We start from the raw sequence: 23,462 nt of genomic DNA, 5'->3' as shown, positions 1-23,462 counted from the left end.
TAGGATAGTCTAAACTGGCTTATAACTCCAACAAGGCATATGTCAACAGTTTAGGTGCAGAACAGTTTTAGGAGAGGTGTGCAGAGAAATCTTCAATACCTTAGTGAGGAGTAACTAATCTTTGTGTCCTACCTAGTAAGGTATGTATGAGTCCACGCTGACCATTTCCTGTCTGGTTCTAAGCTTTCCTTGTTGTTCTCTGTCGATCTGTTTCTCTTCTTGCACCTTCTGGGGCTCCCATAACTCTTATATTTGGCCTCTTAATAGTGTCTTTCAATTCTTGAATGCTTTTTTTGGCCTGATTCAGCTCTGCATCCAGCTTTTTGTTTGCCTCCCCACGATGACAGGGAATATCTTCCAGTTCTGAGATTCTTTCTTCTGCTTGCTTCATTCTGTTTTGGGGACTTTGTACTTTTAATGTGCTCTATTGTGTTCTTAATTTCTATCAGCCTTGACTTGGTTTATTACTGCTGCTGCTTGTGTAAAATATTCCTTAAATTCTTTGAATTCTTGTATGTGCTTCTCATTGTTGATCAGAAGCATAGAACACACACAGCGGTCTCAATTTCTGACTACTTCATTGGATTTTTAGTTTTTGTGTATATTGAGTTGCCAATTCCTTTTTTATCTTGATGTTAACCCCTTGTCAGATGCTGCCTCTTTGCTTCTCAGTGGAGGAAGTCCCAGGCTTTTTTCTGCGTTGTTGTTATGTGTTGCCCAGAAAAATCCTTGCCTCAATGGACACCACAGCATGCTTCCCTTGGGTTTCCTTGTGGCAGTTTGGTTTTGAGTTTTGGCTTTGCATATGTGTCCATCTTAAGCTGCATTTTTTACACACTGTGAGTAGCAGCATCTGGTCTCCCTCTCCTCTATGGGCCCTCCCAGCTGTGATCCTGTGAGTGAATCCTGCAGCCTGTAGCTTGGCCTGCATTCCTGCAGCATGCAGCTTGGCCGGCAATCCTGCAGTTTGGTGTCTTTCTGTTTCAGCTGAGACTGGCTGATATAGTTAGGTCTTCTCTGCAGTGCCATGTTGCCTGGAAATGGGGCCATGCTCACTTCTTTCCAGTCTGGATGCCCACTGTCTCCCCCCTTGCCTAATTGTCCTGGACCTGGGGCATTCCACACCGAGCAGATGATGCAAACATGGGAGTCCTTGCCTTGTTCCAGACTGTAGGGATGTAGCGTTAAACCTTAACCCCTGCAGTATGTCAGCCATGGGGTCCTCATGTCTGACTCTTATTTTATCAAGTTATTTTCTTCTATACCTGATTTGCTGAGTTGTTTCCAAGTGTGAAGGGATGTTGAGTTTCATCACCCCCTGCCTTGCACCAGCTGGGATGGTTGGAGGTTTTCCTGTGTCACATTTACCTGATATGTGTGGTGTGCTGAGTTGTCCTGGCATCCTGAACAGAGTACCACCTGCTCACGGTGAATGGTTTTCTAAAGTGCTGCTGGTCAGGTCTGCTGGTTGGATGTGCTGGCCGGGTTTGCTCGTCAGCTCCACTGGTCGGATTTGCTGGTCAGCTCCACTGGTTGGGTCTGCTGGTCAGATCTGTTAGTTGGGTCTGCTACTCAGGTCTGCTGGTATTTGGGGGTGTCTGCATCTGGGTTCCTGACGATGTCAGCCTCTGGTTTTCTTTCTGTGCTGTCATGTTCTTGTCTGGCTCCAGTGTTGGGGTTATGCTGACCCCACAGGATAAACTGGGGAGAATCCCTTCCTTTGACATGTTCCTGTTTGGCAGGGACAAGTTTTAGTTCCTTTCCACAGTGTTGCTGGGATTCAGCAGTGAAACCCTTGGTTGGTGGGAGACTTGGTTCCCAGCTTAGTCTCTCCTACTTATTGTCTGTTCCGGCTCTCGGCTTCTTCATTGGTGGGTTTTGTCAGGTCGTCTGTGTTCAGTCGTCACCCTTGTCTCAGATTTTCTGGCTTATTGGCATCAGTTTGTGATGTTGTCTTACAATTCTTTGAATTTCTGTAGCATCACGTGTAACATTTCCTCATCACTCCATTTTGTGGCTTCTCAAAGTCCTGCTGGAGGTCCAGAATCTTATGTCTGATATGTCTGATTTTGAGCGCCATCTCTTGGTTTCATTGCTTTTTGGTTTTATTTTTCCAGTTCCTGATTCACTTATTTCTGCTCTGGTACTGAGTAATTCTTTCTGTCTTCTGGTTTGGGGCTTTGTTTTCTTCTGTTCCTGCTGGTGCAACACTAGTTTGTGTATTTGCTGAAATCTGTCCCTTTGCGTGCAGGTGTTTCTTGTGGCACATTTTCTCCTGGACACTACTTTGGCTGTCTCCTGGGTCTGGTTGGTTGTTTCCTTTTTCATGTGTCTCCAGCTTGTACATTTCCTTGTCTAGCTTCACTCACCACTGGTCCCCATTTCCTTGCCTTTTCTGGATGCCCTTCCGTCCCTGGTTTGTTATGGCTCAAACATTTAAGTTTTCACACTTTAGACTAGCCCCATGGTCCTACAGACAGTCCACCCTGGGGAGTGCCCTGTGTGTGTGAGAATGGGGCCCCCAGCTATGTCCACCCTGGGGAATGTTCCTGTGTGTGAGAGAATGGGGCTCCCAGCTATGGGCTAGGCACTGTGAGTGGGGTGGTCTGCCTAGGGCCTCTTCACTTTCACCTCCCTGTCTGGACCATCTCTGTACCACCAGGAGGGAGCGTTGCTGTGCCCTCTGGCCCTGCCATTCCTTCTCTGGACACAATCATGCTTCCCAGGGAGTCAGGTGCCCTCTGGGCTATGTGTCCATGCGTGATCATTATATGCTCCATCTGCTGACTCTGGTGACACTCGGAGACCACGGTAAAGGAGGGGCCTGTGCACACCACACTGCAGTCTTGGGCCTTGTCCTCAAGGCCAGTGCTACGTGGCCAAGCACTAGGCAAGACATTGATTTTGAGTTTTAGACTATTCCACATCAAGATTTAAAAACTAAAATTAAAAAATTCACTAGGTCTGTTTCTTCAGGTCACCCTGCAAACGCCCACAATCCTGGGCTGGGGCCAGAGCCAAGAGCTGGGGACTTGATGGAGTCTCCCCTGGGGCGCAGAGCTGAGGACATGAGCCATTGCTATCTGTGTCAGCAGGAAGGTGGAGCAGTCTGAGCCAGGCAGTGAGCCCAGCACTCTGACTTAATGACATCGTCCTGTCTACATCTCCTGCACTCCCCTCCTCTGGGGCAGTGTCCAGCTGGGTCTTGGCTTCCTGTTCTCATCAGCTGACTATCTCTCCTGATGGCATGTCCACACCATCGGCACTGCCAGCCCTGCCTGTGGGTAACTGCTGTCTTGTGCTTTCCGTGACTATTTTATATAGTTCTATTTTCTCTTAGGTTATTACCATATATTTAAACACTAGAGTTTCTAATACAAATTTCCAATGAATACAAGTCAGGTTTCAAATGAACCACACAAGCCCTGGGTGGTGTGATTTTACACTGAGCTACTTAACTCCCGCCCTGTATCCTGGGACACCACTGACCAACCCCCGACGCCCATCCTGTATCCTGGGACGCTGCTGCCCAACCCCCGACGCCCACCCTGTATCCTGGGACACTGCCTGACGCCCACCCTGTATCCTGGGCCACTGCTGCCCGACCCCTAATGCCCACCCTGTATCCTGGGACGCTGCTGCCCAATGCCCACCCTGTATCCTGGGACACTGCCTGACACCCACCCTGTATCCTGGGACACCACTGACCAACCCCCGACGCCCATCCTGTATCCTGGGACGCTGCTGCCCAACCCCCGACGCCCACCCTGTATCCTGGGACACTGCCTGACGCCCACCCTGTATCCTGGGCCACTGCTGCCCGACCCCTAATGCCCACCCTGTATCCTGGGACGCTGCTGCCCAATGCCCACCCTGTATCCTGGGACACTGCCTGACACCCACCCTGTATCCTGGGCTGCTGCTGCCTGACCCCTCACGCCCACCCTGTATCCTGGGACGCTGCTGCCCAATGCCCACCCTGTATCCTGGGACACTGCCTGACACCCACCCTGTATCCTGGGCTGCTGCTGCCTGACCCCTCACGCCCACCCTGTATCCTGGGACGCTGCTGCCCAATGCCCACCCTGTATCCTGGGACACTGCCTGACACCCACCCTGTATCCTGGGCTGCTGCTGCCTGACCCCTAACGTCCACCCTGTATCCTGGGACGCTGCTGCCCAATGCCCACCCTGCATTGCTGCTGTTCGCTGTGCTGCACCCGCTGGATTCTCTCAATCATAATCCTGGGCCATAGAGTCTGTTTGATAGGCTAACAAATGAATGATTTGTTTGCTTCCACATCTTCCTTCTCCAGCACACTGCCTCCTCCATCCTTCTGTTTCTGACCCAGGTCACCTCCTCTTTGGCACATTCTTCAGGCCATTTCTTCAAAGAAGAGGATGATCGTGTCCTCCTGAGAGAAGCTGAAACCGAGTCATCTTGACTCGTTCCACTGTGAAGGAAAAACACCTAGTCTGTCTGCAGACTGTGTTTTTTTTTTTTTTAAAGACTTATTTTTATTATTTTTTCTTTGGAAAGGCGGATATACAGAGAGGAGAGACAGAGAGGAAGATCTTCCGTCCGATGATTCACTCCCCAAGTGAGCGCAACGGGTCGATACTATGCCGATCCGAAGCCAGGAGCCTCTTCCGGGTCTCCCACGTGGGTGCAGGTTCCCAAAGCTTTGGGCCGTCCTCGACTGCTTTCCCAGGCCACAGGCAGGGAGCTGGAAGGGAAGCGGGGCTGCCGGGATTAGAACCGGCGCCCATATGGGATCCCGGGTGTGCAAGGTGAGGACCTTTAACCACTTGCACCACCGCGCCGGGCCCCAGACTGTTTTTGCCTCTAGGATCCTCTGGGCTCACTGTGGATAGCCAGGGTGAGCCGGGACCCCTCGGGGCTCCCTGTGGATGTGGACAGACCAGATGAGCTACCCTGTGAATAGCCAGGGCAAGCTAGGACCCCTCAGAGCTCCCCTGGACAGCTGGGGCCAGCCACCCGTTGGGACTCCCTGTGGATAGCCAGGGCAAGTCAGATCCCTCAGGGTTCCCTGTGGGTGTGGACAGCTGGGATGGGCCAAGGGAGGAGGAAGAGGAGGAAACTGCTGCTAGATAATGCGAGCCCCGTGTCCATCTGCATCTTCCCAGTGTGGGGAGCTCTGTGTGGGTAGCTATCCTCCTGTGACCTCAGGTCTTTGAATGGTGCCATGACCAGCTGGTTTGTGCAGTGTGGTCCTTGCCGTGAGAATGCAGTGGGACCCCCAGTGGGATCTCATGTTCTTGTCTTGGCACTTTGGATGCCTGGAGGAAGAGGGGGCATAGCCTAAGGGTGGGATTCAAACTTCTAGAGGTTGGTCAATGTCGAGGCCTGGCCCTTCCTGGCCAGAGAGGGGGCTGTGGGAAGAGCAGGAAGTGACATGGAGGAGCATATGGCTTTGCTAGTCATGCATGACCCCCAGCGACATACCTGTCCACACAGTGCCAGCATCTTCAGGACAGATTGGAGTGGACAGTGTTGCTGGTATTCTTTGCTCTTAGCAGAACTGTGATGTGCTGGTTTTGGGTTGACTCTTGGTACTGGTTCCAGACTCTGGGAGGACACAGGCAATGGCAAGGACAGTGCTGGGAGGTGGGGAGGGGAGGCTGGTCAGTGGCCTCCAGCCAGGGCTGTGCTGAGCCTCAGCACCACGGCCACCATCATCTACCAGCCAGAAGGGAAGAAGCTTCTGAGGAGCTGGGGGTCTCACCTTCACTGGCTGTCCCCTGGGATTAGGGATGGGGACTCTGCAACCCTGTATGCATCACTTTTGTTCCTCCTAAAATGCATGGAAACATCTCATGCTGTGACCTCAGCATCCCAGGGGCCTGAAGTGGCTGGCAGGGGCGAGGCAAGCGAGCAGTGTGTGTGGACAGCCAGGTCTCGTTTCTCTCCACACACATGTAGGCACCCCGGCCTGTGGCCTGTGTCCTACAATGAATGGTCACCTGGGGGAGGATCCATGTGCCGTACGGCAGGGACAGCTCGGCAGGGGCTTGGCAGACTCATACTGAACCGCTGAGGCCAGGAAAGATGGGTGTGCAACAGACCCCGACCTGGCGGATTTGAGACCCTCAGCAACCAAGTGTGTGCTGAGTGATGGCTTGTGTGCATCCTGGGAGGTGTGTAGGGGCAGACGTGTGTGCATGGGCAGGTGTACATGTGTGAGGTGTGTGTATGCAGATGTGAATGTGTGAGATGTATACAGGTGTGTGCATGGGCAGGTATGTGTATGTGCACGTGTGCATGTGTGACCTATGTGAGCAAGTGTGTGTGGATGGGTGTGCATGTGTAAGGTGTGAGTGCAGGTGTGTGTGGTCAGGTGCTGGCTTGAGTCCTGTGTGTGTGCCCGTGGCTCCAGGGATGTGACCAGCATTCACCCTGCCCCTGACGGCGGAAGCGATGCGGCAGAAGCGTCACTGTTGTCCAGTGCTCTGGATTTGGACGTTTATTTAGGTAGAAAAGTGCTTTGAACACGGGGAATAGGATTTATTTTATAGAAGAATATTTCGGGAATTTTTTTTTTTTTGCATTTTTCAAGGATATACATTCGTACTGATTTTTGCTTCCAAATAAGTTTTAAGGCTGTTTGGTAAAATATATACCGGATACGAGGCTGATGTACAAGGGTCTGTTCTTACAGGGGTCGTAACTACTAGACTTTAAAAAAGTATAACTCTGAAGAAGCTAAACATGCGTCAGCTGCACCGGCTGCCCGCACTGGGCGCACACGGCGGGAGGTGCGGGAGGCGCTGCGCCTTGCGGGCTGGGCGGCCCTTCCTGAGCGGCGGCGCGGGCTGTAGGGGCGGCACGGGCAGAAATCAAGGTGCTTGCTGGGGGGTGGGGGGGAGACCGGCCACGACCCGTCCCTGGAGCCCATCCGTAGGGGGCTCCTCCCTGTTCACGCCCGGGATCGGACGATCCACGCCAGTCACGCGTCTCAGTTCCCATCGCGAAGCAGCAGGCCTGACAGAGATGATGCAGACGAGATCCGCACGCACCCCGGTGGTGAGGCCTGGAGGTGTGGGGCGGGATTCCGCGCGCTACAAAGGAGTAAAAACCGCGGCTGAGCTCTGTGCGCGTCGCATGGCCAGGGGCCCCTGGAGAGGGGCCCGCCGGTCCCTCTCGGCTTCGGGGGTCCGGGGGCGCAGGCCTCGGTCCCGCGCCTGCGGCTGTAGCACCTGCCATCTGGTGAGCGCGGGAGCGGTGATTCTTGGTCCTTCACGCAGATTATAAAAAACGGGAGTAACAAAAGGTGTGGGCGCCGGCGGGGTCCGGCTCAGAGCCGCGTCTGTGCCTCGGGGATGTAGATCTCGATGCTGTCGGCGCGCTCACCCACCGAGCTCTGGCGGAAGGACGCGGCGCGCTTGGCCGCCAGCAGCCGCCGCCGGGCCTCCTGGCGCTGCCGGTCGGGCAGGTCCAGCGACTTCTCCCGCGTGATGGGGAGCTTCCCTTTGGGGGGCTTCTTTGGTATAGGCGGGGGCACCTTCCGCTCTTCCTGGAAGAGGTGCGGGAGAGCGGGTCAGCGTGGAGCGGGGCGTGAGGTCAGTGTGAGGGGCCGGGAGGGGACAGGGGAAGACACAGACCCCTCACCTCCCCGCACCTGCTTCCCGTGAGATGCAGGACCGTGGGCTGGCTGGGGCGCATTTCCTCGAATCCCCCTGGCCTGTGCGAAGGTGCTGGGATGCGGGCACCAGTCCCCCAGGCTCTCCCTGGGCAGAGGACCACACCCCATGACCTCCCACCACTGCGCCACCTCACCTTTCTCTCGGGCGACTCCACCACCTTCCAGTCGTTGAGTTTGAGCCGCTGCAGCTCGTCAAACTTGAGGCTGACGTCCTCAATGGACAACTGCAGCATGTCCCAGTAGCCGGCCAGGTCCTGAGACGTGGGCCGCGGCATGGCGCTGGGGTCCTAGGGACACATGGGTGGTCGGGGCGGGTCCAGGGCAGCCGCGTTTGCACACGTGTGGCAGAGCTGCTCGCTGTTCCCGTACAAGGTATTGGGGTGGGATGAGGCGGTCAAATGCACTTGCCCGCGGGTTTGGCGCGCTGCTGGCCCAGGCCCCAGCGGGGCAGACACGGGTAGGGCTCAGGGCCAGCTCCTTGCCTCTCCTGGGTCCCAGCACGGCGTGCGCCACCAGGAGGCGGCCACGCGCTCCGTACCTGCTGCACCGAGCCCCGGGGCAGGGGTGCCTCCTCACCGTCCAGTGCACATGGTGTCTCCTCCACTCACTCTTCTGCATGGAATCCAGCGGAGGCACCCCAGCCACCTGGAACCCTGGGCTTCCACATACAGCTTAACCGTGGCTCTGCCCTGGGGGAACTGCTGAGCCAGGGGCTGGGACCTGCCCATTCCAGGAATGGCACCGTTCCCTATTCTACACACACATGTGTTCTGGGGTATGTGCTGTTCCACACATGTGTGTGTACTGGGATGCATGTTCTACAAGTGTGTGTCCCGGGATGTGTGCTGTCCCACGCTTGGGTACTGGGATGTGTGTTCTACAAGTGTGCACTGGGGTATATGCTGTCCCACACATATGTGTGCACTTGGATGTGTGCTGTCCCACATGTATGTGCATCAGGATGAGTGCTGTCCCACACGTATGCATGCACCAGGATGTGTGCTGTCTCACATGTATGTGTGCACCGGGATGTGTGCTGCTCCACATGTATGTGTGCACTGGGATGTGTACTGTTCCATATGTATGTGCACTGAGATGTGTGCTGTCCCACATGTATGTTTGCCCTGGGATGTATGCTGTCCCACATGTATGTGCATCAGGATGAGTGCTGTTCCATATGTATGTGTGCACTGGGATGTGTACTGTTCCATATGTATGTGCACTGAGATGTGCTCTGTTATATGCACCCAGCCCTGGTCGCTGTCTTGGACAGGCTGGCACAGTGAGGCTAGGCAGTGGGCTGGTGGTCAGCAAGCTAATGGGGAACTTACCATGTTCTGCTGGCACAACCAATAGAACTGCTGAAACTTCTGGGACATGAGGAGCTGGGCACTCCCCACAGCGCTCCGGATCTTACCGAGAACTGTGAAGAAACAGACAGGTCAGGGCCAGGAGCAGATGCCGAGAGGAACTTCCCCAAGCAGACGAGGCTGACATGACGGTCAACTCGGCTGGCATGGCCATAGTCAGAGGCAACCAGCACCAGCCCAGGGCAGCCCTCGCTGGGCCGTTCTGCTGGGGAAAGCTCAGGTTGCAGGATGGCCTCTGCCTCAGTCTCCTGTGGGTGCTAGGAGCCAAGAAAGCTGCAAGAATGGAAGCTATGGTCAGCCTCAGTATGGCCTGGGTTCTGTCATGTATCCGTGGCCTTTTGAGATGCCTGTTACTCAATTTCCAGGAAGGCACATGGGGTTGAGCTGTGTGGGCCTTGGTGCACCATGGAGTCCCGTGTGGGGGCTCATGTGGTGCCCTGGAAGCCGAGCAGGGGCTGGGATCTAAGCTGGTTGTTGGCAGGCCATCCTCCGCGAAGCTGCCCTGGCCATGCCCGTCCATGCCTGGCTTTTTGTTGTGACATATACTTTTTCTTTAAAAAGTTTCATTTATTTATTTGAAATGCAGAGTTGCAGAAAGAGAAAGATCTTCCATCTACTGGTTCACTTCCAAAATGGCTGTAGAGCTGAACTGATCTGAAGCCAGGAGTCAGGAGCTTCTTCTGGGTCCCAGGCAAGTGCAAGGTCTCAAGACTTTGGGTCTTTCTTGACTGCTTTCTGAGACCACAAGCAGGAAGCTGGATGGGAAGTGGAGCAGCTGGGACATGAACCGGTGCCCATTTGGGATTCCAGTGCCACAGGACAGAGGATTAGCATGCTGTGCCCCTGTACCGGCCCAGGCATGTGTTTCCAAGTGAGCAGATCATGGGTTGGTAAGAAGTTCGTTTACTCAGGAGTCTTGAATCTTGGCTAATGGGATAGTAAATTCAGAGAGGAGCCCTATGTTTCAGTTGTATCCTTGGGACGGATTTAATATGCCAAGGTAGTTGGGACCAGCTCTGGCTTTAGACTGGACATGGAAGACTATACAAGGACGCAGGGGAGTGGGAGCACCTATCCATGCAGTGACTTCTTACAGTTGACAGGCCTGGTCTACCTGCCACTGGCAGCACTTGGGGAGGGTAGGAGGGCATCTCTGCTGGCCATCTCTTGCCGCTGGCCCAGGTACCCCTCCACTGGGTCCATGGCATTGCTCTGGGCTCTGCTGGGCAGGAGTGACCATGTACAGGTGTCCAGGTGAGTCCAGTCTCTGGGGTCCCCACCAGCTCCCCTGGGCTGAGAGGCCTAGGGGCAGAGCTGGTTGGGGAGCCTCGGGTGCCCCAATCCTCTCCTGACCTGGCTATGTGACCTGTGCCCCTGCCCTCAGCCCAGTCGGTGCTGCTGGTGGGGAGGAAGTTGTTGGTCCTGGATGCAAAGGTCAGGAAGGGCCTGGCACCCATAAGATGACCACCTGAGAAGCCCAGCCCCTTTCATGTGTGATCACCATGTGGTGACATCCAAGAGTCATGTTCATTGCCTCCAGGTCTGGACTTACACACGGCCATCCTCGGAAGTGATGCCAAGGTTCCGGGGGTCAAGACAACCCCCATGGGATCCCACAGGTGCGTGATGGCCCTGCCAGGGACTTGCTGTGGTCACGTTGCTTCCTGGACCACACACGACTGATAGATATGTTGAGGGCTGAGCAAGAAGGTAACCAAGCAGTTCAAACTCTGCCACAGCCTCCCGTCAGCCGTGTATGATCAGTATGGTGGGTGCAACGATAGGGCCAGGTGTCCCAGGGCGGGACCGAGCAGGGGACCAACGTGCTGCACGTGGGTGGTAAGCCCAGAGGGAGGGCCCTGACAGAGTTGTGACTGCAGGGCGTCAGTTGCTTCTTCCACCTGCTACTCTTCTCAGTTCGGTGCAGGTGGTTAGGGTATCCCCATGGCTGGTGGCACCCACGAGGACACCCCTCACTTCCCAAGTGGCTTGCCTGATTTTCACTTTCACATGCTGCACAATAGCATGCTGGCCCAGCACGATGGTCCTCAGGCTCTGAAGTGAGTCCATGGATTTTGCAGTGATTGATGTGGTCACAGCGTTCATAGCTACTCTGGAGCCCCACAGCAAACCTGCTGTGGGCAGATCCTGGTTCCTGGAAGCCCCCCAGTTCAGACGTCTCAGGCTCCAAGTTTCCTGCCTGAGCTCATGTTTGTGCACTTGTTTCCCTTGGCTATGAGTGCAGAAAACCCCCTCGCTGGCCGTGTCCTGCATGCCGCACGGCCATGCAGTTCAACCATGTCCTGCTCCACTGTTCCACTCCACTGTCCACCAGCTGTTCTGCCCAGAAGTTTCCCATTTCTCTCTCCAGCGCTCTGTCAGCTCTTGGAAGTCCTGGTCCAGGTGCATGCCCAGGCAGGTCTCAATCTGGCCCATGTGGTGCTTGGTTCACAGTGCCAAATGTGGGGCCATCTGGGCTGCCCTGTTCTTCTCCAAGGGATTGTCCACAGTGGTGATGCCCACACCAGATAGGGCTTCGGGGGCCAGTGCCACAGCCCTGCCCCTCAGAAGTGGGTCTTCTCAGGGGCTTAAGTCAGCTAACCTGTGGGGGTTTCCGTTAGCACGTTCTTGTTCCAGAAAATATGCCATTTGGGTTCAGGATCTGTGTCCTTCCCTCTTGTTCTCACCTGACTTGGAAGGTCCAAACGCGCCAGGCCAATTACGGCTTACAAACGCCTGGATGTGGTGACTCACATACATGAATCGGGGCCTGCATGCATGTTCTTGTGCACAAACCAATGCTGAGCCGGGCACTTGCTTTTAGTAACCACGACAACTGAATGCTGCAAGCTTTTTCAATTAACTCAGGAAATTGTGGCCAAAAAACTGAGAGTTTGGGCAAAAACTATTTCATGGAATTGGATTTGGAATATTCAGAACTTGGGAGTTTTGTTTTAGCAAGCACTTCCTTTAATCTTTATTTTGAAAAGTGCTCTAATGCCTAACCCTGAATCTGCTCCTAGAGCCCAATCTATTACTAGAACCCAAAGCTGACTAGCTAGGAATGATCCCAAACATCAACTCAACAGAGCAGGCAGCAATGTCTGTCACGTAGTTGTCCATGCTGTCAAGAACAGCCCTGCCTCCCTCGCCTGCCCTTGGGATTCACTATAAAGACCCACTTAGGAGAGAATCAAGATGGCAGAATAGGGTAAGGACATATTTAAACAGACAGAGAAATATTAGCCTGTGTGAAGAAGAGAGTGCATAATCCAGGAAATAGGAGAGGACAGAACAACAGCAGAGGGGTACCTGGAGACTGACAGACACAGGAAAGCAGCAAAAACAATGGAGTGGTGTTGCAGTGACCAATACCCCAACGGCATTCAGCGAACAGTGATCTGAATTCCACCAGCGGCCAGTAATTAGGTGGGAAAGGACATTACCCAGGAGCTCCAGAGGTGAACCCAGACAAAGAACTGCCCGTCCTGCTGGTCTGTTTGATTTGACCAGGACCAGAGACAGAGCAGCAAGTCCCAGGCAGGCAGTGCAGGAACAGGGTGAATAACACAGCCCAGCCCACCTCCTAGAGCTGAATTAATTAGGTGCCATTTCGTTAAAGGAGGCAAAGTCTAGGGAGCAGGAATGTGCATATACTGCACTGGAGTGACCTCACTTCTGTCTCAGTGAACTGCAACACGTAGTATGCAACAGGTTTCATCCAAGACAAGTCTGAGTAGCCCTCAGACCTAAGGGCCAGCAGATCAAGAACTCTAGTAGTGGCACATCAGGCACCATTTCTTACAGTGTGGCAAACACTGCAGGCAGGGTGGTGGGAGGGGGGACAGTGAGCTGCACATGCACTGAGCTGGTGCAAACTCACAAAGATCATTGCATTGCACTGGTACCACAGAAAAATAATACAGACTGTGGGGCATCGTACTGGTCAAAATAGGTCCATGTGACCCTCAGATCTAATAGCCATCAGGTTCCGGCAAGATCAACACCACCAATAACCTAGCTATATAGGACACCTGATGTCTCCCTAATCCTGGGACCTGCTCTAACCAGAAGTGGGGAAAAGGCTGTACAGACAACGGTGCAGCCTCAGCACAGTGTCATAGGAGGTGGAGACTAGTGACCCAAGAGCTGGGACTACAGAGACCATGGTGGAAATCTAACATAAGAACCCAGACCTGGAACTCTCTGGAGGGAGTGGAACAATTGACTACAAACAAAGAGCTGTGTACCAATTGCAATAAGTAAAATCGAACTGTAAGCCTGTGGGTGACACGGCTTAAAAGAACCTGCCCCAAGTACAATGACCAAGAGCAAAAGAAGAGACAGAGACACAGTGACTGTTACTGAAGACTCCCAGCAAAGGAGCAAAATGCTTTGCCAACCCCAGGGTTAACTGAGGAAGACATCAAGAAAAAGGGGGATATAGAATTCAAAACACTTGTTATAAATCAAATGAAAGCTGATATATCAGAAATGAAGAATACAGTGGAGAAAATTAAAAGTACAGTGGAGAGTCTCCAAAATAGAATGAAGGAGGCAAAAGAGAGAATTTCAAAATTAGAAGATATTTCCTGTTACCAAGAGGAAACAAACAAAAAGCTGGAAGCAGACCTGGATCAGGCCAAAAAAATATTCAAGAATTGAAAGACACTATTAAAAGGCCAAACAGAAGAGTTATGGGAGTCCCAGCAAGTGCAGAAAAAGAAGCTGGATTTACAAATGTATTTAATGAAATAATAAGGGAAAATTTCCCTAATCTACAGAAAGAATTGGGGAAACAACATCCAGGAGGGGCACAGAACTCCCAGCAGGCTTGACCAAAAGTGACACATAATCATCAAGCTCTCTTCAATCTAACATAAGGAAAAGAGCCTTAAACATGCACGTGAAAAAAAGTCAACTGACATATAAAGGAATGCCAATTAAACTCACAGGAGATCTCTCACAGGAAACTCTACAGGCAAGAAGAGAATGGAGTGACATATTCCAGATTCTAAAAGCAAAAACTCGTCAGCCCAGGGTAATGTGCCCAGCAAAAGTTTACTTTGTCTTTGAAAATGAAATAAAATTCTTCCACAGTAAAGAAAAGTTAAAGAACTTGCCTCTTCCAAACCTGCTTTACAAAGGATACTTCAAGATGTTCTCTCGACAGAGAAGAGGAGCAGCGCCCACCAAAACCAAAGGCAAGTGTGAAGAACATCCCAGTAAAATACCAACAGAAGACTAAATCAATGAACAATCCATTGCTAAAATGACAGGACCAAATTAGCACCCATTCATATTAACCCTGAATGTGTATGGTTTAAACATCAATCAAACATTATAGGTTAGTAGACTGGATTTAAAAACAATTTGTTGCCCACAGGAGACACATTTCACCAACAAAGATCAGCAGAAACTGTATCTCATGGATTTGGATTTTTTTTGTTAGTTTCATCTCTTCAAAACACTTTCTTCTGGTTAAATTCTTCAACGATTCACAGATATTACAGTAGCATCATTTTCTTCAAGAAGGCTCTTGATTTTCATTTCTTGAGCGACACATTAGTCATTCAGTAGCATGTTATTTAATTTCATCATGTTGTTCATTTCTTTTTTTTTCTTCCTGCTGTTTATTTTGTTTTGTGGCTTTTCATTTAAGGAGATGTATAGTAACTGTGTAATGGAGACTATCATATTCAGATGTGAGGATATAAAGCAGTATGCATCTCTACTTCCAGACAAAGATTGACTCCCAATTTTTTCCAATGTTTACTAAATCTTGACAATAGGGTGCTGGACTCTGCCATTGTCCATGCCTGCAATGGATGGACATATGACTATGTATGAAGAACTATACTATAGTAATGATATAGGGGAACTCAGTGAGGGGGAGGAAGTTGGGGAGGGGAAAAGGGAAATCCCAGGGCCTATGGAACTGTATCATAAAATCATAATAATAAAAATAAATGAAAAAAGAAATATAAATAAAAAATTGTTCATTTGAATAGGCTTTTTCCTCTTGCAGTTTTTAAGGCAATCCATGTTGTAGAAATTACTTAGAGTCAAGTTTTGATTCACTTCATTCTTTATGCTTTCTTTATACATATGATACATTTTAAACTAATGCATATGCACATATGAACATGTATGTCTGATATGAATTCACACGAATATGTGTGTATAAAACTATTAACATTTCTGGAAATGCAACTTTTTCAGTTCTTGTTAGTATTTTAAAATGTTAAGTACATATGTAATACTTGCTTTTCTTAAAAAATAAACTTTAGTCAGCTCTTCTTAGCAATATGACATTATTTTATTAAAATTTATTAATTGTTGGGAAATATGGGAGATGATTTAAGAATATATTTTGATGTTGTATCTTATTATTAATCAAGTTAAAATTAGCTATTGACAAGAATTTGTTTCTTCTGGGCTGTCTACATAATTCCTTTGTTTCATTTTTCTCTTGCTGTTTAAGGTTTTTCTCAATGATTTGAAGGGAATACAAGTGGTTTAATTTGTTAATTAATATTGTATTAAGAAAAATAAAAGTATCAAATTTTGAAAAATAAGACCAGCTTAGCCACTGACTGGCTGGGTAGTGCTCGTGCTGCCCCTAGCCCTGGCCATGAGGAGCACTGGAGTTCCGGGGGTCCGGGTGTGTGAATTTCCTATCCCACTCTGCCATCCTGGTAGGCAACATCCTAGACAACCAGGCCCCCAATGAAGCTCTGGGTTTCCACCTTGCCAGCACCAGCCATTGTGGCCATCAGGACAGTGAGCCAGCAGATGAAAGATCTCTACTCCCACTCCTGCCCTCTGACGCTGCCTTTGAAATAAACAAAAGCAAGCTTGTGTGCAAAATGGACATGGCCTTGGCATGCACAGCATCATGCATTTGAGGGTCCCAGCACACATCACCTGTGATCATTCATTTAGGGAAGCTGAAACCTCTGATGTTCATACCTACACGCTAAGGCCATGGAGATGCTGTGCACGCCAAGGCCATGTTCATACCCACACACTAAAGCCAGGGAGATGCTGTGCATGCCAAGGCCATGTTCATACCCACACAGTAAAGCCAGGGAGATGCTGTGCACACCAAGGCCATGTTCATACCTACACGCTAAGGCCATGGAGATGCTGTACCATGGTGTCAGTGATGTGGACCATGTAGGTTCACGACAGTGTTCTGACATGTCCCCCTCAGGTTTACCTCTAATGCCTGATGACCATGGGAGGCTCTGGCCATTTAGGCAGCATCTCTGGGCCCCAAGTGAGAACCACAGCCAAATGGAGTCAGAATGAAATGTGCGCAGAGGTGGGGGACATGGCAGCACGTGAGGACATGGGAGACACAGCCACAGAGGGACCAGGCTCTGCTGCCGTGGGCTCTGGGGTTCAAGGAACAACCCTGCAAGGCCTGAGCCATGTCACCGGGGGAGGAGCCCTCCCCACCTGAGGTTCCCACAGACTAGAGAGGTGTCTTCCCAGCAAAGGCAGAACGAGTAGGGCTCCTGCCGGGGACCGGAAGGGTTGTCCTTCCTCACTGAGGGGCAGAGACCTGTGTGAGCCAGTGCAGTCCAGCCAGGTACAGGTGCAGCTCAGGGCTGTCCTGGGTGCCCATCAGGGGCCTGCTTGGTCAGGTGTCAGCCAGGACGCAGAAGAACGGACAGTTTGGAAGCTGCGCCTTGAGTCCGCCTACTCGCCCCACCCTCCCTCGGCCCGCCACTCTCTAAACTTACTCTCCTCCGCTAGGTCCTTGTCCTCTGCCTCGCGCTCCATCTCCTGGCGCCAGCCCTCCATTCGCGTGGTCTCCGAGTGCAGCAGCTTCAGGAACCACGAGCCGTCACGCCTGCACGGGGACATCCGCCCGCTGTCTGCAGGCTCCAGCGAGGGCTCCAACCAGGGGTCGGCAGGTGGCATAGCGGCTGCGTCTGCCTGCGTGCGATAGTCCTCCCGGTAGCTGAAGAGTCCCTGGGTGCGCACAGTACGCAGCGCTCCATACTGTGTGGGCGTGCTGGGTTCCGAGTGCCGTTGGAAGGATGAACCGAACTGCAGCCCCTTGTCCTCCGTGGGCACCTGGCCCGGGAAGCCCTCGAGCTCCAGGTCGGCCTGCACTGCTGCTGTGACGCTGTTGGAGCGCTTGAAGCGGCCGTGCCTGCAGGGGAGGGGACAGGTTGCCCGCGCCCGCAGCACAGACCCTGTGCGCCTCCCTGGGACGACCCTTCCTGTGGAAGGTTTCTTTCGCAGAGCAACAAGCAGATCTGCAAACACAGTGAGCTCATCCACCCAAGTCCCCATGGGCACATATACCCTGTCCTCTGCAGCCCTAAGTTGTCTGTGTGCAGCTCAAGGAAGCTTTTGCACCTAGTGGGTTGGAAAGTCGGCTCCTTTGAAGCTGCATGTGCCCTCCTCAGTGGGCCAGTGAGAGCAGCTAACCCTGTCCTGGTTAATCCTGCACCTGAGTGTGAGCCGCGTGACTCAGAGGTAGCCTTGCAGCTGGACACCGGGTGAGTGGGTGCTGTGTGACACATGTGCATGCTGTGTGCATGTGTCTGTGCATCTTTGTGCATGTCTTTTATATTTCTGCACTTACATATTTGTGTTGTGCATGTGTGTCTGCATGTATGTGCATGTTCATGTCTTTGTGTGTCCACACATCCCAGGCACAGCTGGCTGGTGCCCCAAGCTGCTGTGTGTGCAGCTGCTCAGTCAGGGGGTCTTCACTCTCTGCTGGTGTCCATCATGGAGGCGGAAGGCAGAGCCAGTTCCTGAGCCCAGGATGGACCCTCCTTCCCAGGGTGTCTGTGCCAGATGCACACTGATGCCCTTGGGGGACAGGCTCTCCCTGTGTTTGCACCAGCAACACACAAGACCTTGCTTGCCCATGCCAAGTCAGCCCTATGCTGACTCCCTTGCCAGGACACAGCACCTGGGTGCAGGATTAGTTGCTCTCATTTGGCCTGTGGAAGTAAACAGTACATGATGCTCCCACAACCTTCCCTTCCAGTGGGACCCATGTGTTTCTGACCATCTGCTTTGGGAACAAAGATTCTGTGTCTGTGTGGACACACAGCCCAGGAAGTGTCACTCTGCAGTGGAATGACAGGGCCAGGTTTGGGCCCTGAGGGCTGGCAGTGCAGGGCAGCCTGCTCCTGCCTGGGGGCCAAGTTACCGTTTCTCATCTTCTACTTGCACCCCAACCGAGTGGAACTCGCGCAGGCCACGGCTCTCCGTGTCAGAGTCAGTAGCCGTCTCCACCTACAGCAACACAGAACATGGAACCTCATGTAGAAGCAGCTGGGGCTGGCCAGGCTTGTCCATTGCTGTGACTGACTACGCATCTGTCTAATTAACAAGGGGATGGGGCTGACAGACAAGGGGAGGCTGCACTTTGGTTTGCTCTTGGGCACCCCACTGGATCCCGCTACACAGAATAATGTGGATCAGGGACACAGACAAGTGCAGGCGGAACCACAGACTTAAGCTTGGACAGATCTGGGCTCTGGGACAGCGAAACCCTGACCATGCCCCACGATGAGACAACGCAAATACACAACCAGACATACAGTCTAATAGAACCCCGCTCCCGGCTGCAGCCACACAGATTTATAGGGATTCAAGAATGACCAGTGAGCATGTTCGCATCTGTGTCCTGCACATAGACACATAAGGATCTGCACACACATTACACACGTGTCTGTGGGGCGTGTCCCCTGCATCCACAGAGCCACACATGTGTGTCTGTGGGGGGTGTCCCCTGTGTCCACAGAGCCACACATGTCTGCGGTGTTCCCTGCATCCACAGAGCCACATGTGTGTATGGTGTTCCCTGTGTCCACAGAGTCACATGTGTGTCTGTGTGGTGTCCCCTGCATCCACAGAGCCACACGTGTGTGTGGAGGGATGTCTCCTACATCCACAGAGCCACACATGTGTGTATGGGGTGTTCCTTGTGTCCACAGAGCCACACGTGTGTGGGTGTCTGCGTGTGTCCCCTCTGTCCATACACACTCATGCATGCAGCAGCACCTGCATCCACATGTGGCAGCCTGTTGTCGGGAGCAGCAGGACATCAGCTTAGACCAGGGGTTAAGGACTCCAGGGAGCTTCCTGCCGAGGCCCTGGAACATGTGGCCCCAGCCTGTGTGGAGTGATCCTGGCCAGGCACCTCAGCACGGAAGTCACTGGCTGGTCAAACCATTGACACATGCATGCCCTGAGCCATCGCTGTCCCAGAAATATCTGGGACCTGCATGGTGACTCAACAGGCTAATACCTCCGCTTGCAACACTGGGATCCCATATGGCAATGGTGCATGTTTTGGCTGCTCTGTTTCCCATCCAGCTCCCTGTGTATCACCTGGGAAAGCAGTGGAGGATCGGTCAAGTGTTGGGACCCTGCATCCATGTGGATACCTGGAAGAAGCTTCTGGCTTCAGACTGGTTCAGCTGCAGCTGTTGCAGCTATTGGGGGAGTGAACCAGCAGTTGAAAGATCTTTCTTGCAGCCTCCCCCTTTCTTTGTAATTCTGACTTTCCAAGTAAAATAAATCTTAAAAAAAAATCTTGCATCAGGAAGCTCCAAATTGAGATGCCATCACTGAGCATGAAAACTGCCTTTCTCCAGAGTATCACTGGGGGACCAAGTGAGGGTGAACTCTCAGGTGAGAGGGCCAGGTGAGGGGACAGAATGCGAGGACCAGGTGGGGGTGAACTCTCAGGTGAGGGGACCAGGTGGGGGTGACCTCTGAGGTGAAAGGACCAGGTGAGGGGACAGAATGCAAGGACCAGGTGAGGGTCAACTCTCAGGTGAATGGCCCAGGTGAGAGGACCAGGTGGGGGTGAACTCTCAGGTGAGGAGACAGAGTGAGGGTGAACTCTGAGGTGAGGGGACCCGGTGAGGAGACCAGGTGAGGCAATGGGGCAGGATAGGGACTGAGGTGTATGCAGTGAAACCTGGTGTGACCATTTTCATGGGTGTTTTGTTTGTCACAGCAGCACTGAATGCCCTGGACCGGACAGGTGTTCCTCCCTCTCTCTCACAGGTCACATGGTGGCAGCACCTGGCTCGCTGTGGTCCATATGGGTGCCCCCAGCAGGGTTACTGACACATGGGGGATGGGAGCACTCCTTGGATGCCAGCACTCCAGGGATGGGAGCACTCAGGGACAGGAGCACTTAAGAGATCAGAGCCCTCAGGGACAGGAGCACATAGGGGACAGGAACACTCAGGGGATTGGGAGCACTCAGGGACAGGAGTACTTAGGGGATTGGGAGCACTCAGTGGATAGGAGCACTCATGGGATGGAAGCACACAATGGAATGAGAGACTCAGTGGAATGAGAGCACTCAGGGATGGAGCATTCAGGGATAGGAGCATTTGTGGGAATGGGAGCACTTAGGGAGTGGAGCACTCAGGAGACAGGAGCACTTAGGGACAATAGCACTCATAAGATGGGAGCACTCAGGGACAGGAGGGCTCGGACAGGAGCACTCACATGATGGGAACATTCAAGGGATTGGTGCACTCTGGTGATGGGAGCATTTGGGGGCTGGGAGCACTCAGGGGATGAATGGCTTGGGTGACAGAAACACATAGGGGATTAGAGCACTAATGTAATCAGAGCATTTGGGGGATGAGCGCACTCAGGATGGAGTGCTTGTGGGGATGGGAGCACTCAAGGTGCTGAGCACTCAGATGATGGTTGCTCTTGCGGGACAAGAGCTCTCAGGGGACAGAGGTGGGTGACAGTGTCTCTTGCGGCCGCAGTCTCTGGTACTTACATCTGACCTTGGGGATGGCTGAGGCTCGGGGAACTCAGAGTCCTAAACAAAACAGCGAAGCCACCATGTGGGCCCCTGGCCACGGTCTAGCCATGGCACCCGCAGGCAACCCTCAGCCCTCCCAGGGGACAGCAGCTGTTGGGTGGGGATAAGGGTTGGGGTGGGTGACTTTGATGGAGGTGCTTGGCAGGGTGGGACCGTCCTGTCAGCCTCTGCCAGCCTTGGGGTCAGCCTGTTGGGCTGCACCTGCTGTAAGCCTGCCCAGTGGGAACCAAGTGGTTGGCTGTCAGGCATCCCTGCCACGCTTCTGTCCTCCCCACAACCTTTGGGGCCCCCACCTGAGGGGTGTGAGGCTCCCCAGCCTTAGCTGAACCTCACCCCCAGACAGCTGGAGATACCCTACTCCACCCCTGCCTACAAGTGGGGCTTCCTGGCAACAGCTGTGGCCAGGAGCGTGGGGATGTGATGGCCTTGGGCTGGGCACAGCCTGTGCTACCTGGACACCGATGGATGAGCGCCGGTTCCTGAGGAACTCCTCAGCCTTGGTGGCTGGTGTGGGTTTGTCCCCAGTGCGCTGGCCCTCGGTGGCATGACGCTGGGCTGCAGCTGCCTCCAGGGCCAGGCTCACAGCCTTGCTGCTGTCCAGGCTGTCTGTGGAGCCATACAGGCCACGGCCATCCTGGGCCCAGGGTGGCAGTCTAGCGGCACGGCCATCCTGGTAGGCATCCTGTGTGGACTCAGTGCTGCTCTGGGCTGTGACGGAGATCAGTGGCTTGGAGGTGGTGCGTGGTGGCACAGGCGGGGGTGTCTTCTTGTAATGGGCGTAGGAGGCAGCTGTGAGGGAGTAGGAGAGAGAAGAGAGGGAGCGGGAGGAAGAGAGAAAAACAGGGAGACAGAGACTGGGTCAGCGTGTGGCCAGCAGGTGTGTTCCTGGCCTGCCAGACCCACTCAGGGGCTACCCATGTAGGTCTGCGACAGCCAGAGTGGTAGTGCCTCCCAACATCTTGGGGCTGTTGGAACACAGTGTGGGGCTCAGATCCCTGCAAAGGCATGCTGTGTCACCCGCCTCCCCTCGGGCCAAGGCAGACAGGACCCTGAATCACAAGACACAATGGTGATGCGATCTCGCTAGTGGAACCTGCAGGGTGTGGCCAGCTGAGCAGTTAGGACCCCAGAGCCCAGGCCCAAGTGCCCAGGGCTCACTTGGCTCTGATCCTGACCTTTCCCCTTGATCTTCACTCCCTGGTAGGCCACAGGTGGTGGTTCAGGTCCAATGCATCTTAGTTCTGTACAATGAGCATGCATACATTCAGCCACATGGGAGACCTGGATGCAGCTTTAGGCTCCTGGCTTCAGCTTGGTCCAGTCTGGCTGTTGTGGCCATTTGGGGAGTAAACCAGCAGCTGGCACACCTCTCTATCCCCCTCTTCCTCTCTAGAAACAGCAGACTAACAGATGAATGAACATATAGCAAGGTCTGCAGGATTTCAAATACCAGTTGTTAACATCATTCTAATTATTTTGCCATTGCTATTTTGGTTATGCAAGATTGACAACATACTGAACCCCTAAGGCTGAACAATGCTCCATCCAGCAGGGCTATAAGAAGAACGTCTTGCTCTACCACAGGGAGCCCTTGGGAGGCCATGTGGATCATCTGATCTGCACTGTAGGGCACTGTGAACTGACCCACAGTACCGCAGGGGCTCATGGGAAGCCTGCAGGAGATAAAACTGACACGCCTCACCTCTGGAGGTATACACCTCCCACAAGCTCCTGGAGCACCTCATCAACGTCAACAACCCACCCCTCCTCTGTGTCAGACACCTGTGGCCTCTGTTCTCACCACACTGCTGATCAGCAACCATGTTCGCTAAACCCATGGCATACCTTGGGGCTTGCTCCCTGCCACATGGTGGCACCATGGAAGCAGGAACTGCATGTGGCCCAAGGAACCCAACCAGCCTCCTGTCCCTGTCATGGGTCATCCGGACCCTGGCCAGTCTCTTATCCCCTGTCATGTGTCATCAGGATCCTGACTAGCCTCTTGTTCCCGTCATGGATCACCAAGGACCCTATCCAGCCTCTTGTCCCTGTCATGGGTCATCAGGACCTTGACCAGCCTCTTAGCCCTCATCATGGGTCACTAGGACCCCAACCAGCCTCTTGTCCCCCGTCACGGGTCATTAGGACCCTGACAAGCCTCTTGTCTCCATCACAGGTCACCAAGGACCCCGACAAGCCTCTTGTCTCCATCACAGGTCACCAAGGACCCCCAACAAGCCTCTTGTCCCTGTCACGGGTCACTCAGACTCCCACCAGCCTCTTGTCCCTGTCATGGGTCACCTGACCCTGGCCAGCCTCTTGTCCTTGTCATGGGTCACCAGGACTCTGACCAGCCTCTGGCTCCTACTTGGCACTCAGCAGATCCTGGGCACTTTGGGGCAGTGCTTTTGCCCTGTGTCTGACCTTTGGGGTAACTATGGGCGGCAGAGTATGAGTGATCACCCTGACTATATTATAAGAAGATGTAGTAATGAGACTCCTGAGGGAACCACCCAGGTCCAGCAATGGCTGACCATACATGCCCAGGAGCCCAGCCTTATCTGCCCCATGCACTGTGGGCCCCCTGTC

General features: G+C 53.1%; 1 protein-coding gene across 1 annotated transcript in view; it reads right to left on the bottom strand.

Moving 5' to 3' along the window:
• Positions 1-7,316: 7,316 nt before the first annotated feature.
• Positions 7,317-23,462, bottom strand: part of DLGAP2 (DLG associated protein 2) — a 30,821-nt gene continuing 14,675 nt past the window's right edge. Inside the window, exons 5-11 of the mRNA XM_040966751.1 lie at positions 21,325-21,662; positions 20,829-20,870; positions 18,219-18,304; positions 16,786-17,201; positions 8,996-9,087; positions 7,799-7,951; positions 7,317-7,535 (exon numbers count right to left, since the gene is read on the bottom strand). Coding sequence (XP_040822685.1) covers positions 7,317-7,535; positions 7,799-7,951; positions 8,996-9,087; positions 16,786-17,201; positions 18,219-18,304; positions 20,829-20,870; positions 21,325-21,662 — 1,346 coding nt within the window. The remainder of the gene's footprint in view (positions 7,536-7,798; positions 7,952-8,995; positions 9,088-16,785; positions 17,202-18,218; positions 18,305-20,828; positions 20,871-21,324; positions 21,663-23,462) is intronic.

This window comes from Ochotona curzoniae, unplaced genomic scaffold (genome assembly GCF_017591425.1).
Source record: "Ochotona curzoniae isolate NIBS_2020 unplaced genomic scaffold, NIBS_Ocur_1.0 scaffold_4506, whole genome shotgun sequence".
In the NCBI taxonomy this organism is placed as follows: domain Eukaryota; kingdom Metazoa; phylum Chordata; class Mammalia; order Lagomorpha; family Ochotonidae; genus Ochotona; species Ochotona curzoniae.
This window is presented reverse-complemented; position numbering and strand designations above follow the sequence as displayed.